At 43.0% G+C, this 19,922-nt stretch overlaps 1 protein-coding gene across 10 annotated transcripts in view; it reads left to right on the plus strand.

Moving 5' to 3' along the window:
- Positions 1 to 19,922, plus strand: part of PSD3 (pleckstrin and Sec7 domain containing 3) — a 492,806-nt gene that overhangs the window by 281,662 nt on the left and 191,222 nt on the right. The window contains exon 10 of one of the 10 annotated variants that reach the window (XM_061404657.1): positions 10,400 to 11,153. The exons of the other annotated variants lie outside the window; for them this stretch is intronic. Within the exon in view, the coding sequence (XP_061260641.1) occupies positions 10,400 to 10,432 (33 nt within the window). The 3' untranslated portion in view covers positions 10,433 to 11,153. Of the gene's footprint in view, positions 1 to 10,399; positions 11,154 to 19,922 lie in introns of those variants that run through there. 10 annotated transcript variants of the gene reach the window in all.

Consider the following 19,922-nt stretch of genomic DNA (forward strand, 5'->3'; position numbering starts at 1 on the left):
CTGATGTTGAAGCTGAAACTCCAATACTTTGGCCACCTGATGCGAAGAGCTGACTCATTGGAAAAGACCCTGAGGCTGGGAAAGATTGAAGGCAGGAGGAAAAGGGGACGACAGAGGATGAGATGGTTGGATGGCATCACTGACTTGATAGACATGAGTTTGAACAAGCTCTGGGAGTTGGTAATGGACAGTGAAGTCTGGCATGCTGCAGTCCATGGGGTCACAAAGAGTCAAACATGACTGAGTGACTGAACTGAACTGAATTGATGGAAGACTTACTTAATAAATTTGCCATATATGGCAAAAGTCAGAAGCTGGATCAAGATGAAATCTGATAGGATTCATGAGTTCCTGCTTTGCTAAAGACTATGCTAAATATATTGAGGAAAGCTAGGATGAGTAAGATGTGCATCCAGCTCTGGAGGAATTCTTAATCTAGTCGAGTGGTTCTCAAATCCTGCCACACATTCAGATCACTTGAGACGGGAGAAAAAGTGGGCCGATATATTCTCACTCATGTAGAAACCCTTAAAATGGCATAGACACTTCAGAGAATGATCTTTAACTAAGCATACATTTACCCAATGATCCAGCAGTTCAAGGGAAATGAAAGCACGTCACCAAAATATCCATAGCAGCTTTATTCATAATAGCCCAAAACTGTGAACCACCCAAGTGTCCATCAACCGGGAACGGATAAGCTGTAGTGTAGTGTTACCATGTGTGATTCTCAATAGAAAGGAGTGGAGTGCCTGTATACACAATGCATGAGAAAGCAACCTTACACCAGCACACGCAGTGCACGGTTCTGTCATGGAGTAACTAACCTCCAACCTTACACCAGCGCACGCAGTGCACGGTTCTGTTATGGAGTAACTAACCTCCAACCTTACACCAGCGCACGCAGTGCATGGTTCTGTTATGGAGTAACTAACCTCCAACCTTACACCAGCGCACGCAGTGCACGGTTCTGTTATGGAGTAACTAACCTCCAACCTTACACCAGCGCACGCAGTGCATGGTTCTGTTATGGAGTAACTAACCTCCAACCTTACACCAGCGCACGCAGTGCACGGTTCTGTTATGGAGTAACTAACCTTCAGGGGGAACCGAAATCAGACTGTGGTTACCTCTGGGGATGTGAGGATGGGAAGTACCTGGAGAGGGGCTTGCAGGAACTTCATGAAGTGATGCTAGTATTAAAAAATGTTAGGGAAAATGTCAGAGAGTGATAAATTAAAAATTTGATGTTTCTCCCTTTCCTGGCCTCATCTTTCTCAGAAATTTTTTTTCTTTTTTTTTCTTTTATTTTTTAACTTTACAATATTGTATTGGTTTTGCCATATATCAACATGAATCCTTCACAGGTATACACGTGTTCCCCATCCTGAACCCTCCTCCCTCCTCCCTCCCCGTACCATCCCTCTGAGTCATCCCAGTGCACCAGCCCCAAGCATCCAGTATTGTGCATTGAACCTGGACTGGCAACTCGTTTCATATATGATATTATACATGTTTCAATGCCATTCTCCCAAATCATCCCACCCTCTCCCTCTTCCACAGAGTCCACAAGACTGATCTATACATCAGTGTCTCTTTTGCTGTCTCGTACACAGGGTTATTGTTACCATCTTTCTAAATTCCATATATATGCATTAGTATACTGTATTGGTATTTTTCTTCTGGCTTACTTCACTCTATATAATAGGCTCCAGTTTCATCCACCTCATAAGAACTGATTCAAATGTATTCTTTTTAATGGCTGAGTAATACTCTGTTGTGTATATGTACCACAGCTTTTTATCTGGGAATAGATTATGTGCATTGTAAAAGCTTCTTGGGTGATTCTGATCTGATGTCCACTGAAATTTCAACTGGTAAATAGATAAAGTACAGAAGGAAGCATTTCAGTTTTCTATTTCTGTTGTTAATAAATTTCTACAAATGTAAACAACAAAGCTTGAATGTCTTCACCATTTTAGGTTGGAGGTTTGGGCCGGCCTGTATTCTTCTGGGTTTCACAGGCGCAAAATCAAGTGCAGGCAGGCCCGTGTTGCTTTCCGTAAACTCTGAGGGTGGATCTACTTGTAAGTTTATTCAGGTTGTTGACAGAAATCAGTTCCTCGTGGCTGTAGGACTGAGGTCCCAGTTTCCTTGTTGGCTGTGACCAGAGGGCGGTCACTCCTGGCCTCTGGAGGCCACTCACAGTCCTTGTTGTCCATCTTCAGACCCAGCAATGACGGGTCACGTGCCTCTCACTCTTTGTGTCTCTTGCTGCCCCTTTGGCCCCATAGTCTCTTCTTTTGGCACATCTCCAAAGTGACAGCTCTGCCTTCCTCTTTGCTTTGAAGAACTTGTTTAAATACTGATGCATGAGCCCCACCCCCCATCCCCCACCACGCAATCCAAAATAACCTTCCGGTATTACGGTCAGCTAATCAGCAGCCTTAATTCTACCTGCAGAGTTCCATCCCAGTAGCACCTAAGTGAGCGTTTAGCTCAGTATCCAAGAAATGAGACTCTTGGGGCCAGCGTCTTTTGAATTCTGCTCATAGTAGAGAGTTACATGGAAAATGCTGTGGGTTTTCAGAATAAAGAAAAAAGACTTCCAACAGGAGAAAATCCAGGAAGCCTCTTTCGAAGAGGGAGCACTTAGTTGTCATTCAGGGCAGTTCTAATGGATGCTGCAGAGCCAGAATAAAAGAGAGAACCAGAATAAAAGGGAGGGGGTGGTGTAATGGTTTAAGTGCTGGAGTGGAGGCAGGAAGCATGACCACCACCCGTCATGCCCTTAGAGCAGCCTTTATCCCAGAACCTCTGCTGTGTGTTATTGTTTATGCTGAGTCATTCAGGCCACTGTCAGATTAACAGGAGATATTTTTAGATCAAAGTAGAGAAATAGGAGGAATGTCAAAAGGTTACACACTTAATATATACAAATATTTTTAAAAGGCCCGGGGCAATTTTGCAGTATGATTTTTGTATCACCTTCTGTCTGGCTCTCATAAGTAGGATTACATGTGAAAGTCTAAAAAGTTATTTAAGTATTTCTAAATTTTTTAAAACTTCAAGTCTAACTGATGCAAACCAGGGAATGTGGCCTTCCTTTGTACGTCACCAGAGTGGACCTCTGTCAGTGGACTTTGTATTCTGCTTGGGTGGGCAGCGGCATCAGTAACATTACAGCTTCTGTGGAGAGTTGCGGTGGGCCTGTGGCATCTGTCTAAAACTGTGGCCTGTCAACTGATTGTTATAACTACCCACATAAAGCAAAAATCCCGTTTATAAGGATTAACTACTCTATACCACTTATCTTCTTTTTTATTTTTTTACCTCTTGGAATACAGTTGTTTTGCAATGTTGTGTTGGCTTCTGCTGTACAACGAGGTGAATCAGCTACATATATCCCTCTGTCGTGGGCCTCCCCCGCCACCCCGATTCCACGCCTCTAGGTCATCATGGAGCGCCAAGCGGAGCTCCCTGTGCGATACAGCAGCTTTCCGTCAGCTGCCTGTTCTGCACCTGGGAGTGTATATATGTTGGTGCTCCTCTCCCAGTTCATCTCTCCGTCCGCTTTCCGCTTTGGGTCCACAAGCCCGTTCTCTACCTTTGAGTCTCTGTTCTGCCCTGCAAACAGGCTGTTAGAAAGGATTGTGTTTTTATTTTGAAAGGAAGGCATGCATCTCTACAGAAAGTCTTAACAATACTTCCTGCCAGCCTTTTAAAAATACAAAGGTTATAACTGCCTGTGGTCATTTTTATTCACCCTTCGAAAGCATGTGTACATCAGGGCTGAAATACCGAAACCAGCAAGCTAGCTGTTTTTTTTTTTTTTTTTTTTTTTGCCAAAACTGGATTCGAGAAATAGAATGCAAGTGGGAAGCCCTGGTGACAAAAAGCCAAGCGGTCTTTTCGTGGGATTAACAAATTATGCCTTTCTCTGGTGATTCGCGGTTTGCTCTTTAAACTTCTGGGGCCACAATGCCTTCCGGGGTCTTACCAGACCTGTCTTCCTGTCCTTTGCCATCATTTGCTTCTTTCCTTCTCTTCCCATCTTGGACCCACACCCAAAGTGTTGGTCGTGATGATCAGAGGTCCACTAGGGGAGGCCCATCCTTTCTGGGAGTCGCTTTGTGTGTCCTGTCTATGCAGTGGAGAGGTGACCGAACGGCGGCTGATGAGCTGTCTGTGCCCGCGCAGGAAGCACTGCTTCCTTACCGCACTCTATCCGCCACGATCCTGACCCCCGGTGCTCTGATTAAAGCTTTACACTTTCATACTCAAAGATTCCCCGGAACTGCTTCTGATTTCATCATCTTCCATTCATTTTCCGCTTTAGTATGCTTAAGTATATTTTCTGATGGCTCTAAGAGATTGCCACTGCTTCACTGATTTCTTCCTCTTCATATTTCCACAGTACTATTGACTTTGATATATATATATATTTATTTATTTTCTCCACCACATCAGTTTCATGTTTTTCTTTAGGAAAAACTCAGTTAAAAACATGTCAGACCAAACCTTTGGAAACTCCCCTACTCAGATTGTTGAGGTTTTTATATTTCCCTTGTTTGTAGTACTGAATTAAAAGCTTAATTTAATGATCCTTCTATTAAGTGGTGTTAGTACTCCTAAAGGTACCCATCTATATTTTTATGAAAAGGCCAAACTCAGATTTATGGTGTTTTTATGTTATTATTAAAAAGTAGAGAATTATTTGGCAATATTTGCATTTGAGGAGAAATTCCCAATCTTAAAAAGTCAATAAAACTTCACATTATTTCCTGTGAGCAGAGGAGGCTAAGAGCTGGCAGTTGAGACTATAACTCTCTGCATATACTAAGATTAACACATAAGCAAATAAAGTGCATGTGGTAAGAGCCAGGTATCTATATATTTCAGTCACCAAGTTGTGTCCAACTGTTTGCAACCCCATCGACTGCAGCACACCAAGCTTCCCTGTCCTCCACTATCTCGTGGAGTTTGCTCAAATTCATGTCCACCCCCTTCTCTTTTTGCTTTCAATCTTTCCCAGCATCAGGGTCTTTTCCAATGAGTTGGCTCTTCGTATCAGGTGGCCAAAGTATTGGAGCTTCAGCATCAGCATCAGTCCTTCCAATGACTATTCAGGGTTGATTTCCTTCAGGATGGACTAGTTTGATTCCCTTGCAGTCCAAGGGACTCTCAAGAATGTTCTCCAGCATCACAATTCAAAAGCATCAGTTCTTCAGCGCTCAGCCTTTATTACGGTCCAGCTCTCACATCTGTACCTGACTACTATAGTTTTTAATGTATAGATGGATGCAGAGAGGCAGCTGGCTTGTAGGCGTGAGTTAGAGATTTCCTAGCTCTGCCTGCTAAGGGATTCTAGAAGCAGTGACCCCAGTAACCATGACTAGTCTTGCAGCTAAACCTTGGTTTTTAAATACCATTTACCAATAAAAGGACCAGGTCTCTTTGGAGAAGTGTTTGGCTCTCTGTCTGGGGCAGAGAAAATACAAGAGTCACAGAACATCTTGTGGTGCCAGAGAGTGGGTGGCCTGTCAAAAGGGCACTCCAGCCAGCTGGAGGGGCTCTGAGTGGCCAGCCCTGGGCAGTCAGAGCAAGAAGTGATAGTTTCAGATTATGCCCCATAGAGCAAAAGGAATGTCCACCAAATGTATTTAAATGGTGCAGAAGAGGCAGCTTTTGCTTACAGAAGAATTTCAGTTAATGCCTATAACAGCAAAGAGGGAAACTGAATATCATCATTAGGCAAATACCACAGTGATTGTTGCACACGAGGATCATTGATGGATGCTCAAGTTTGCGGGTGAAAGTTTGAGGAGAAACAGGATATTTGCATAGTCTCAAATTGTCTCTCCCAGGTATTAACTACAAAGGGCAAAATAGGAACTCTGCAGTGTCGACACCAGCACACAGCACCTTGACCAAGGGATCAGGGTTAGCCTTGCCAGTGGTGAGACGTGGGTGTCACAAAGCCTGTGACGTGACATACTGAGAGGGACACAGCATCGCGTCTGGCTGTCCTTCCCCAGACGCCTGAACTTGGTGGGAACGTAGGAAACGCTGCCCAAACTCCTGCTGAGTAGTCCTCACTACAGCCGACCAGCCCTCCTTGGAGTGTCATGGCCATAAAAGACTGACCAGCTATCACAGACTGGAGGAGACCAGGAAAACTCAACTGCTAAATAGAGCACATGATCTTGGAATAGAAAAGGGCAGTAATGAAAAACCAGTGAAATTCAAAGAGGATCTGTAGTTTAGTTAATAACACAGTACCAGTGTTAATTTCCTGGTTTTGATAATTATAGTACAGTTATATAAGATGTTAACATTAAGGGAAGGCTGGGTGAAGGGTATACAGGAGCTCTGTACCATTTGTATAACTTTTTTGTAAGTCTAAAATATTTCAAAATAAAAAGGATGCTGGATACTTAAATGTACAGAGATACGTATGCAAGAACACTAATTGCAGCGTTGTTTACAAGAGCAAGAAATTAAAAATAACACAGGTGTTCATCCCTCAGAGATTAGTTATGTTATAGTCATATAATTAAGAGTTATTAAAAAAGAAATGCATAGCATGATGTGTACTTGATACAGTTTTCACAGTGATGAAAGGGGTGCACAGTGTGACCCCACTTGGGCTGCCTGGACTCTCATCCCATCTCCAACACTTCATGTGAATTCTGGGACCCTGGGAAAGAATTATTCCTCCTCTCTCTGTTCATCAGTTTCCTCATTTGTGAGTTGGGAATAATAATAGTGTCAACTTATGGACTGGCTATGAAGATTAAATGTGAAAGCCCATGTAAAGCACTTGGGATAATACTTAGCATATAGTATTGATAAAATATTAATACTTTATTATCTTCTAGGAGCAAATGGGGAAAACCCCCAATATAACATGAAATAACAAATGATGCCATTTCTGTTAAACTTTGTATGTATGTATGAATCTTAGAGATTAGATAATAATGTGTTTAATGATGGTAGTGTTGGGGGGCAGCAAATTAGGGAACTTCACTTTCTGAGTTAAATATTTAAAGATTTATTTTCCATAGAATACACAGAGAAGTATATATGGCAGTTTTTGGAAGAAGCCTGCTATTCAATAGAAATTATTAAGAAATAAAATGGTATCTCTAAGGCTAACGGAATTGGATGGTTATCCTAAAAGAGTGTCCAAGATTATATGACTTAGTGGAAAGTACAGGGCCACACTCTGCTCTTGGAAGCATCTTTAATCCCTTGGAACATGATTCTTGATTTGGAGAATGATGAACTTAATGATTCTAGCTTACAATTTTAGGCTGTGAAAGGTTATTGTGAGAAAGGGTATAATAAGCTCTTTGTCTTCATGAGAGATAAACCAAAAGGCCTAAATTGTAGATTAGTCAGAAACAAGTAAGTCTGATAATTTTCATTAGAAAAATTAAACCCTGGAGTAGGGCACCAACTTGATGTGCTCTCCAGGCTTATAGTCATCAATAGAGAGATCAAATGATTCTTGACCCCTGGGTAGTGGTGGCCCACCTTAGTTAAGATGTGAGCCAGAATTCGCTAATATCTTAACAAAAGCCATCTATATTTAGGTATAACATAAGATAGAATATGTAGAAATGTATATGTACATGACTGCATATTTTCAAAGCTATGCCTATATCCTTAATTTGGTTATGACCTCAGTTACTTGATGATTATAAAGTCTTGTTTTGTTTTTCCCATGCTTGCACCAGTGCCTGTGGGTCTTTGTAGTGCTGGAGCTCTAAGCCTGATCATCCTGATTTAACTGTGTTGAGGTGGTGGCTCGGACAATAAAGAATCCACCTGCAATGTGGAAGGCCTGGGTTCAATCGCCGGGTTGGGAAGATCCCCTGGAGGAGGGCATGGCAACCCACTCCAGTATTCTTGCCTGGAGAATCCCCATGGACAGAGGAGCCTCGAAGGCTACAGTCCATGGGGTCACAAAGAGTCGGATGTGGCTAAGCACAGCACACACAGGTCCCTGCCGTGGATTTCAGGCCCATCTTTCTGTGCGATTTTGGGCAGTGCGGGGTTTCTAAAAGGACTGTGGGTGGAATAGGATGCAATGTCAAAGTGCGTGCTCGGGATATAGGAAGGCCATTTCAAGAATGAGGATAAGCGGTGAAAAACTCTTCTGTTCTCTTGCATTTGTAATTCTCTTTCATATCTTCCCTATTAATAGGCTGCTCAAAGTTGAATCACCAAAGCTTTCCAAGGAAAAAAGTGATCATGTTGAAAGCACATTTTCCTCACTTGACTCTTGATAATGTTTTTACAGATTATTTATCCTTTTTTCCCATAACACTTTTGTTTAACTATATAATACTGGTTGACCTATTTTTTGATATCTTTTAGATTTCAAATTTCACATTTTCCTTTGGGACTCCACCTGCTTTTTTCTTCTGTTTGCAATCTTCACTGTTTCATCGTTAGTAACTGGATGTCAGAACATTTGCCTTTTATGATTAAGTTAGGTGCAATGCATTGAAGTGCATATTGTTATCCTGTGATCTCCGGAGAACTTAAAGTAGATGAGAGGGGGCATTCCAACATTTATTGTGCTACTAATGCTGCTAGATAATTTTAGCATAAGATTGAATTTTAGGATATTTTATTTTAAAGGTACCACTATATATAGCAAGTGCCAACATGTAAGTGTAGAGTTGGTACGTTGAGCAGCACAGTTCCAGGGTTTGTGGAGTTTTTCCAGATATCTTAGTTTCTCAAATTCTAGAATTTTAATATCAGATAAAATTGGTGAGCTGCAGTGAGCACTGTTCTGAAGGTGGATCACTGAGAGTAACTAGCCCCGGGGAAGGAGCCGTCGACTCTGACCCTGCCGCTTGTTGGACAAATTAATGAAGCATAATCTGAGGCTCCTATCTCCAACTGCAACATAGAGCTGACATTACCTCCTTTGAACAGTTGTTATAGGATTAAGTTAGATTGCATATGTCAAAATGTTTAGCACATCCTCTGGCTTATCACTAGTACCTATAAGTCTTTCCCCTTTCCTGCTGCTACTGCTAAGTCACCTCAGTCGTGTCCAACTCTATGCGACCCCAGAGATGGCAGCCCACCAGGCTCCCCCGTCCCTGGGATTCTCCAGGCAAGAACACTGGAGTGGGTTGCCATTTCCTTCTCCAGTGCATGGAAGTGAAAAGTGAAAGCGAAGTCGCACGGTCGTGTCCGACTCCCAGCGACCCCATGGACTGCAGCCCACCAGGCTCCTCCATCCATGGGATTTTCCAGGCAAGAGTACTGGAGTGGGTTGCCATTGCCTTCTCCTAACTTGTTCTAATCTACTTTTTGCCCAGTGTCTTCTAAGATTTAATAGTCAACACATTCTTTCATGTATTTGAGTCTGAACCTTTTTATAAGCTTTTGCTCTTCCTTTCATTCCTTTATTCGTTGTTCACTGTGAAGAACATCTTTCTAGAGGGTGGAGTCAGGCCTCTGCTCTGAGGAAACACCTCAGCTTTTGTTCACACTCAGGAGACACTGTTGGGGGTGGGTGGTGGCAAGCAGGAGAGCTGGACCCCACGGGCGCCCAAAGGTGTGGGCGCGTTATGCCCAGCTTCACAGGGGAGGTGGAAGTGATGACTGAGCAAAATCAGGAGGAGTCGGAGGCAGAACAGCAGGGATGGAGGAGAGTAATTTGTTCATTGGTTCTGGGGGTACATGAGTGAGAGGGTTTCTGGGTGACTCCTGGGACTTAGGTGTCTGGTGGGGCCATTTCTCTGAAGTCAGTAATTGTTGTTATTGCTTAGTTGCTCAGTCATGCCCGACTCTTTGCAGTCCCATGGGCTGTAGCCTGCCAGGCTCCTCTGTCCTTGGGATTTCCCAGACAAAAATACTGGAGTGGGTTGCCATTTCCTTCTCCAGGAGATCTTCCTGGATGAGGGATTGAACCCACATCTTTTGCATTGGCAGGCAGATTCTTTACCACTGAGCCACCAGGAATACAGAGCCCTTTTATTAGAGCTAGAGGTAATGTTAAAAAGAAACTTCCCTGTGGCTCAGATAGTAAAGACTCTGCCTGCAGTGTGGGAGACCCGAGTTCGAGCCCTGGGTCAGTCCATGGGGTTGCAAAGAGTTGGACACGACTGAGCGATTTCACTTTCTAATGTTAAAAGGTGGTCTAGTCTGATATTCCTGCATTTTTAGATGAGAAAGCCGAAGAACTCTTAAGGATTGGCTCAAAAAAGAATTGAGGCTTGTTCAGAGTCACTCAGTTGGACTCTCCCTGCTTTAATAGGAGTTCAGTGATTTGATTGCTAAAAGAGACCCTGAAAAATAGGACTCAAGGTGTGCTGCACTCTACTTGAGAATTTTACAGGTGAAACGGCAAGGCATTTCTCTCTCGTAGCAGGAGAAGGTCACTGCAGGCTGTCAGAATTGAGGGGAGTAGTGAAGTGGAAGAAAGGAATACAGCTGAAGTCAGATTCTGAGGAGACAATGAGTGGGTTGACAGAACCTGGTCCTGGCAGCAGCCGTGTAGGGGACCCAGGCTGAGTTAACACAGCAGAAGCCGTCAGAGATCAGAGCTGGGAGCAGAAGACAGGCCAGCAGGGGCCTGCTGTGTGGATGAATCAGGAGTCGGTCCAGAGAACGGCCTGGACCGCAGCTGGGCGTGGCCTGAGGACCCCTCGAGCTGGCCGCCTCCCTGACGCTTCCTTCTTTGACTCAGCTTACACCTTGCCCTTTAGTTTCTCTGAGTTTTTTCATGAAGAAAAAATTTACCAAGCTGTCTATTATCCCAGATTTGATGTTACATCATGAGTGGTGTCTTGAAATTCTTTTGGAAAGAACCTATGTTCTAAAATTAACTGATAGCATTGACTTCATCTCATGTCTTATATTCGTTAAAAGTACTTGGTTTACATTTTTACTAATAAAAATGGAATAACTTAAAGAGTTCTGTGACCATGTTTATTAATAGTGCAAGATACTGTATTTGTAAAATGACCTCTTATCTGTAGGTCATTCAGTTCAGTTCAGTCACTCAGTCATGTCCGACTCTTTGTGACCCCATGAATCGCAGCACGCCAGGCCTCCCTGTCCATCACCAACTCCCAGAGTTCACTCAAACTCATGTCCATCGAGTCGGTGATGCCATCCAGCCATCTCATCCTCTGTCATCCCCTTCTCCTCCTGCCCCCAATCCCTCCCAGCATCAGAGTCTTTTCCAATGAGTCAACTCTTCGCATCAGGTGGCCAAAGTACTGGAGTTTCAGCTTTAGCATCAGTCCTTCCAAAGAAATCCCAGGGCTGATCTCCTTCAGAATGGAATGGTTGGATCTCCTTGCAGTCCAAGGGACTCTCGAGAGTCTTCTCCAACACCACAGTTCGAAAGCATCAATTCTTCAGCTCTCAGCCTTCTTCACAGTCCAACTGTCACATCCATACGTGACCACTGGAAAAACCATAGCCTTGACTAGACGAACCTTTGTTGGCAAAGTAATGTCTCTGCTTTTGAATATGCTTTCTAGGTTGGTCATAACTTTCCTTCCAAGGAGTAAGCATAAATGCAAGTTTAAAAAATAAATTTCAGGGTCTTCCCTGGTAATCCAGTGGTTAAGAATCCACCTTCCAACGTAGGGGGCGTGGGTTCAATCCCTGGTCAGGGAACTAAGATCCCACATGCCCCAGCTACAGAGATCAGGACGTGCTCGAGAACACACACCCCACAACCGGAGAGAAGCCCATGCACTGCAACTAAGACCCGACACAGCCAAAAATAAATATTTTTTAAAAAATAAATTTCAAAGTATGTAGTCCTCGTCTTCATTTCCAACCCTACAATAAAGCGCAGATGTTTTTATGTGTTCCATAGAGTTCAAACTTTATGGTTCCATAGAGTTCAAACAAATGCACTGTATTTACATTTGATGTTTTCCAGGTTAGCCCAACCCTTTGTTTCTTTAAATACTCATGGTATTTCAACAGTGAGCCTATAACTAATAATTAGGCATAGGAACACCCAGTTTTTCCTTTTATATCTTCGTCTTCTTTCTTCTACACAGATTTGTTTATCGCTAAAGCTTTTATTTCTGCTGGAGAATCATATGCCTCTTTGTTACTGTTTATAACTGAACATAGTTTTCAATTTAAATGAATTTTTCAATTGCTTAATATTTTCTTTCTTAAAGATATTTATCACTACATTTTCTTCCATTTGAATTTTTCCTGGTTTTCCATATATGCCTTGCAAAATGATTTTTGAAAACTGAATTTGTTTATTAAATCACCAGATAAAACCAGCGTTTAGACTGAGCTGTTCTCAGTAATCTATGATATCTAGGTATCTAAGGACCTTCTTAAAGGGAAAAACACTCATTCTCAGGGTCGTTTTCACCGTGTGTGCACGCTTAGTTGCTCAGTCATGTCTGACTGTCTGTGACACCGTGGACCGTAGCCCACCAGGTTCCTCTGTCCATGGGATTTCCCAGGCAAAATTACTGGTGTGGGTTGCCATTTTCTTCTCCAAGGGAACTTCCCTATCCTGGGATCAAATGGATTCTTTACCATTCTTTACCAATCAATGGATTCTTTACCATTGAGCCACCTGGGAAGCCCAGTTTTCATCTTTCAAATGCATTAAAAGACACAATTTTAGAAAAAAAATGACTAGCATTTCTCATAGAACCCCCTTTTTTTTTGCTGGCAGGTGTAAGGGGATGGTCAGAGTTCTTGTTTTGAGTAGAGCTGAATATTGTCTGCTTTTTAGCAATCCAAGAAAACCATTTCTGGGAAGTGATTAGATCACTAAAGGCTAACCCTAACCCTGTCACGTTCATATGTCTCTCCTGGAGCCCTCCTCCTAGTAAGTCTTCATTTGGGAGCTGTGAGAAAGGTGCCTTTTTGTCATTCAAATCTATTCATGTTACTGTTTAATCTGTGACGGAATTTAAATTTTCAGAATTTAATTTGCAGTGTATGTGGCAGGTACCCTTTATAGTACGGGATACTATATGGATTCAGATATATCACCTGGTGGACTGTGTCCCCAGAAGCAGCAGCTGTATGCACTGAAGCATGCCAGACCAGCCCTGTTGGTCTCGATAACGAGGGCTCCATCATTTTCTAACAGTGAGCCCTCATTTCCCCATTTGGGAGCTAATACAGTGTTTCTCAGCTGTAGCTGCGTGGTTGCATCTGGGGGAATTATAGACAGAACACAAAAAAAACTAACCCAGTAGTGCCGGCTCACTTCAGAAAGACCTGGTTCTACTTGATCTGGGTTGGCACTGGGATTGTTCTTAAAACTCCAGATTATTCTGGTGGACTGTGAGCCACTAGGCCAGATAACTTTGAAGTCCCTTTAAAGATCTAATATTCTGCAGTTCTGAGAAGTTTTAATGTCATTTGGTCAAGTAGCTCACTCAGCATAACCATCTCTGGTTATTTGAAAGGCAGCCTCTTTTTTTATGTCAACATTCATGTTTACTCATTGTTTTCAGAAATCTTATATTCTTTAAAAGTTTATTCTCCAGCCAAATTTGTCCTTGGAGAAACAGATAATAAATCTGATCCCTTATATATTTGATGACCTTTCTGATATGTGAAGAATTATTTTATGATTCAGCCAAGTTATCTTTTAGGGCAAAATACCCCCAATTTCTCATCTCTGTATATGTAACATTATTTCCATATTCCAGCATCCTGCTTGTCCTGCTCTGGGGATAAACTGCATTGCCATCATCTCTATGAAGTGTGTTCCCAGAAGTGAACGCAGTCCCTTGATAATCAAAGTTGAGGAGCCCAGGGGGCTTTGGTGATTGTCCTTCTGTCAGTCCAGCTCTTACTGAGTCCTTGCTGCTGCTGCTGCTAAGTCGCTTCAGTTGTGTCCAACTCTGTGTGACCCCAGAGACGGCAGCCCACCAGGCTCCCCCGTCTCTGGGATTCTCCAGGCAAGAACACTGGAGTGGGTTGCCATTTCCTTCTCCAATGCATGAAAGTGAAAAGTGAAAGTGAAGTCGCTCAGTCGTGTCCGACTCTTAGCGACCCCATAGACTGCAGCCTTCCAGGCTCCTCCGCCCATGGGATTTTCCAGGCAAGAGTACCGGAGTGGGGTGCCATTGCCTTCTCCGTACTGAGTCCTTAGTTTTGGTAAATAGCTACTTATTTACCAACAGTCCCTGGTCTGTAGCTATATCCACTGATAAATACAGTTGATGACATAATTCCTAGCATTTTTTAATTCTTATTATGTGCCAACCATGGTTCTAGTGTTTAAATATATAACACATTCGATTCTTGCAGTAATCTCATGATCTAGGTACCATTATTGTCTTCATTTTGGGGCAAAAAGAAGAAACATGCCAAGGAGCAGGGCAGGTAGGTCTCTTGCCTCTAATTTCCCAGTGAGTAGAGGGCTAGAGTGTGGATGATGTGAAGTATCCTACTGCAGAAGACGTCTCCTCATCTGTGGTATAAGAATGGTCATTTCTAAGTTCCTTGCCACCTCCAGGTCCTTATGATTCTGTGTAAATATTCCAATAATAGTATGTTTATACCTGTCACTTTAATGTACTGTATCCAAATAAAACAGTCTTCAGCCTCTTGGGCCTGTTTCTAAAGTAATAACAAAGCCAGGAGCTTCTCATTTATTTTATTCTAAATCACAAATACTGCTGAGTGAATTTTCACAGGAAAATAGTCTTTTTTATTTCATAGTGCTACATACATGCGTACAGACATAAAATAACAGAATTTAGGTTCTGTTTATTCATCTGTCATCTCAAAGTCTGAGAGAGTCTGGTTTGAACATTGATATATTTTGTAGAATTCTAGAACTCTAGCATTTAAGCCTTGTGGCTTGTGAAGTCAGTCACCATTGGGTGTATATGAGTGGAACTTAGGGGTTGGAGAAATTATTTGGAGGAATAAGGTTTATTATGCTTACACTTAAACAGGTAAACTAGATTGTAGGAGATGTGCTCAAATTTGTTATAATTACATGCTGTTTTAAGAAACCTAAAAGCATTATAGAGGCTACTTTCCATAAAAACAATTTATATGCTAATTTTGTTATTGTTATTTATTCTTTAAAGTAGATTTTTTTAATGAATTCTGCTAGACAATTTTATTTAATTTGCCAAATAAGTTTCCTAAAGCATAATTTTATTATTCAGATGGGTGTTTCTTAAACTGACTTAAACAGAAAGTGTCTGACTATATCATTGAAAAATCATTTGAAGAACCCTTGTTGATATCCAATAATCCTTTGTGTTCTCACAGTTTCACCAGCCTGAAAAATATGTATTGATTCTAACTCTTTAATATTATCTCTTAGTCCTTGTCTGGTTCATTCTGAAAGGTCAGTCTTTCTGTGTAAGACTTCTACACTCGAGCTTGCCAGTAAAAACCATGCTGCAGGGAACGCTTCAGAGAAGAGTTGACCTGGTGGACCCTGCTTTCCATCTGATTGCTTTTAGCTTCAGATATGTTTATATGACAGATAACAGAATGTAAAGTATACAGGCTGCAAATGAACCATGTCTGTCCTCTGTGACTCTTAGCCTGGAGGGCGGTGTGTCTGCCCAGGCTCGTCTGTGATCCATTTGCCAGCTTGGCTCTGAGCCCACGTTGTGAGCAACTCAGTCATCAGCTGTGATTGTGTATGCTGAGGCTTGGTGGTCGGTATTACTCTCTAAATTACTGGCTTCTGAGTTTAAAGAATAGCGTAGTCTTTGATAGGAAGATCAGATTTTCCCTTTAACTGAGGTGAGTTTTCCCTTTAACAGCAGGATCTTAGGTTTTCATCTCGAATGAGGACTCGCTTTCGTATTACAGACAGACTTTGTAATGACACTGCTCTTCTTTGGAAGTCTTTGATTTTTAGTTTTAGGAAGGATGATTTAACATCTTACAAAACTTGAGAATGAGACATTCTTTTTGTTTCTTTTTGTTGACTTGCACTGTCATGGATTCATACACGTGGGGCAGGGTCTGAGGACATCTCACCCCGCCACTCGTTCTACAGACGTCCCTGCCCAGTGCTATGTGCTTGTCTGTTTCACGTCTCCCCAGGATTGGAAAAGCTCTGTGAGGGCAGGGACGTGCTTTGCCTTGGTCTCTGCTGTGTTCCCAGCAGGTACCCAGTCAGGACCACCAAGCTCTGAAGAGCCCAGGACTTGGGGAAGAAAAAGGGCGATCCTGTCAGCCTTCTGTACCGTGTGGTGTCCGGCCCCACACAGGGGCGATCAGCACGTGTCTGTGAATGGGTGGAGAGAGGCCGGTGAATCTGACGGTGGATATGGGATGTTTCTTCTTCTTCCTTTTGGGAACGGAGAGTGGGCTTTGTTGAACATCAAAATGCTGGTTTAGATATGAACTACGGCAGGCAGTCTTACCAGTACGCACGCACAGGGTCTTTGCGTTTCTTCCAGACAGTGACAGAGATCAAAGCTGGATGCGTTTTTAGTTGCATCGTGGAGTGTTGTGTTTATGCTGGAGAATACTTGCCCCTTACGATCCTGAGGGAGAGACGCGCTGACAGACGAGGCGTACGGGGGCTGGTGATCACCCCACCCCAAAAGGTCAGGCCCTTGTTCTGTTGTCCTCTGGTTGTGAAATTAATGTGGTTTTCTGAGTTGCTCCAGAGTAACATTCCACATTAAGAACATCTCAAAAGAAGTGGTACATTTGGGAAATGTACAGTGTACTACTTGTAATTAGAAGAAACAGCACTTTATTGTATTTTTTACTTGTCAAAGTCAAGAGCTGAGATTCCAGATGAGGCCCTTATTTTAGGAAAAGGGGAGCTTCTGTGCTTTATGATGCTTTCTTTTGTAGTCCTCATGGAATTCAGGTTTTGCTATTTTATGAAAGAGGAAATGAATAATAAGTGAGATTAGTAATAAGAGTTGTTTTTACTGGGGGGAAACATCGTTTAATGCAAGGTAGCTGCCATCTATGGGGTCGCACAGAGTCAGACACGACTGAAGCGACTTACCAGCACCAGCAGCAGTAACATTACTCAGAAAAATTGCATTAGCACCATCCTCAGAAGGAAAGGTTAGCAGGGTTTTATTTCCCTGTCCTATGTAGCAGGCTGGAGACAGGGTATGAAGAATTTCTCCCCAGGATGGCATTTGTGGTTTTTCTTAGTGCTCTCTTCTTGCTCATGGTACAGAGGGAATGCTGATTGTTTGAAGGAAGGACAGTGTTTAGAGGTAATGTATGAGACCACGCCGGGTGGCTCTTCTTAAGGTACTTTACTAAAAAAATCACCTGAATATTCATTGGAAGGACTGATGCTGAAGCTGAAGCTCTGATACTTTGGCCACCCGATGTGAAGAGCTGACTCATTGGAAAAATACCTTGATGCTGGGAAAGAATGAAGGCAGAGGATGAGATGGTTGGATGGCATCACCGACTCTGTGGACATGAGTTTGAAAGATAGTGGAGGACAGACAAGCCTGGCGTGCTGCAGTCCATGGAGTTGCAAAGTTGGACACAACTTAGTGACTGAACAACAGCAACAAAGCGTCTGGTTAAAATCCATGCCTTTTCTAAGTCATACTTAGAAAACTAATTAATTTGAAGCAAAAAAGGAAAGGAAATCAAAACAAGTTTGAACTATTTCTTTAGCTCATTCCTTAAACTTTACAAATTGCCTGGTAATTTTAAGAACTTACAGGGCCGTGGATTCTGAGGGGAGTCCAGTTCAGAAATCTTGGCTGTTTAGCAAAGGAAGTTCAGAGTCTCAAACGGAAAAATAAAAACTTAAGGTTCATATGGTTGACAAAATCTTCACTTAAAATTGTTTATGGTCTCTGTTTAATGGCTACATTTAAAAATTACTCTTTTCCTTTCCTTTGGGATGGGAGGGGTCAGGAAGAATCAACACTGCATCTTTTCAGCAAAGAGACATAAGAAGTGTATCTTCTGCCTTTTATTCTTCTACATGAGAGACAGAATGGACACACAGGCCCTTTTCTGCACCCCTTCCCCGCTTCCTTTTCATATCTGTTTTGATGGCTGGTGCTTTTCTTCTTCGCTTGAGAAAGAGTCACCCGGAGGTGACAGCGGGCCCGTCAGACTCCGGCCCTCAGAACGTCCCGCTCTCCTTCTGGCCCTTGACCCGTGCTGTTCCCTCTGCTTCTGGCCCTTCACCCGCCTGTTCCCTCTGCTTCCGAACTCCTCCCTGCTGCTTGCCCAACCCACACTCGCCCTGCACACCCTCCCTTAGCTGGCCCCTCCTCTGAGAAGACTTCCCTGTTGAAGATCAGCTTAGGCAGAGGCCCTGTCTGATGGGGTCACTGCACCACCGGTGCCCAACATAGAGCCCGGCACACACCTGGCCCCGGCTCCTCACTGGGCACTTGGAATGAGTGTTGAATTGTGCTGAACTGTGTGACCAGAGAAACCAGTGAGGGAAGAAATGGCCCGTGAAAGTGGGGACTGACCTGAGTGGTGAATGTCTTCATGGGTGGATTTCGATACGCACGCTACCTCTTCCCTTCTGTGTTTCTCTTTTTCTTACAATAACTAATTCATTCATCCAGCAAATACTTTTTGAGGGTCTGATACGTTTCTGCCTTATTCTCAGTGCTTAGGATAAAGCAGTGACAAGTCCCTGCCCTTGTGGAATCTACATTGTAAGTGGACTAGATGGATAAAAGTGGGTGACAGGTGAATATGGACATTAGCTGGCAGGGCAGTGAGGAGGCCAGCTTGGTGGGTAAGGTAGTTTGCAAAGTCAGACTTTGAATGGTTCCCCGTAAGAGCATAATTTTACTTTGGAAAGTAGGTGGGTAATGGAGAAGTATATATAGCTTTGAGGAAAGGAGACTTTTAGTCTCTAATTAGTATGCAAAAACTGAATGCAAAAAGACCAGCTTACACAAGATTGCCAAAACAGGGGGAATGATATCCAGCTTGGAACAGGGCAGTGGCGGAGGTGAAGAGGACTAGGCAGGGGGTGTGGTGTGTGTGTGTGTGTGTGGATTTCTTTTAAATTCAACAATATAGTTTCTGAAGAAAATTTCCTGGTCGGTGGGCTGTCTGAATAGAGGTGACGAAGGAGACATAAATGAAGATTCTTTAGAGACCAGAGGAGCAGCAGCAACACCAAGAAAGACAGGGGCAGTAGTTTCGGATGGAATTAAGATATTTTGTGTAAGTTGCATCTGAGATTTAATTGGAGTACGTTCATTCAGTTGATGCTTACTGAGCTCCTGGGAGCTCTCTCTCAAGCTCTGGAGTCGAAAAGACACTAGACAGACGAGGTCCCTACTGTCATGAAGTTTACGTTCTAATGGGCACACAGATGAAGGGATGGGCTAGCAGGTCAGAGTTGGGAATCTTCTCTGACAGCAAAAGCTGAAGTCATGGGAATGGTTGGGGGCTTTGGGACTATGTAGCAGATAATCCTGTATGTGTAAATTGTTTTATCTAGAGTTTGGTATAATCCAGCAGTCACTGCCATCCATTATATAGCAGTTGATAGCAAAATAAAGAGGTAAGAGAAGATCAGGGAGGTGCTGTGGATCTTTTAACCAGCTATATTCCTTTTCTGCATGTGGTAGAAAAAGCTGATTTCTTTGTCTTTAAATTTTAAGCTGTTATTTTATTAAAGTTCAGTAACTTAATGTTTCTGCCTGCTTATTACTTGGCAACATCTCACTACCTCATCGATGTCAGTTTAGGCTGGTCTCCAACAAATGCGTGAAGGGAACAGAGGCCAGCAATTGGAATGCTTTTTTAAGCAGGTTTAGCCTGGGAGAGCCTCTGTGGGTTCAGGGAGGTGGTGCTGGAGTCAGGGGAGACTGAGTCAAAGCTTCTCCGACGGTCCCGGTCTCAGTAGCGGCCGTGAACTGTGAGGTTAGCGTCTTGGCTCAGAGGTGAGGATGATTTGGCACCAGCTCCTCTGTTGCCATCTC

This window comes from Bos javanicus, chromosome 27, assembly GCF_032452875.1.
Source record: "Bos javanicus breed banteng chromosome 27, ARS-OSU_banteng_1.0, whole genome shotgun sequence".
Lineage (NCBI taxonomy): Eukaryota > Metazoa > Chordata > Mammalia > Artiodactyla > Bovidae > Bos > Bos javanicus.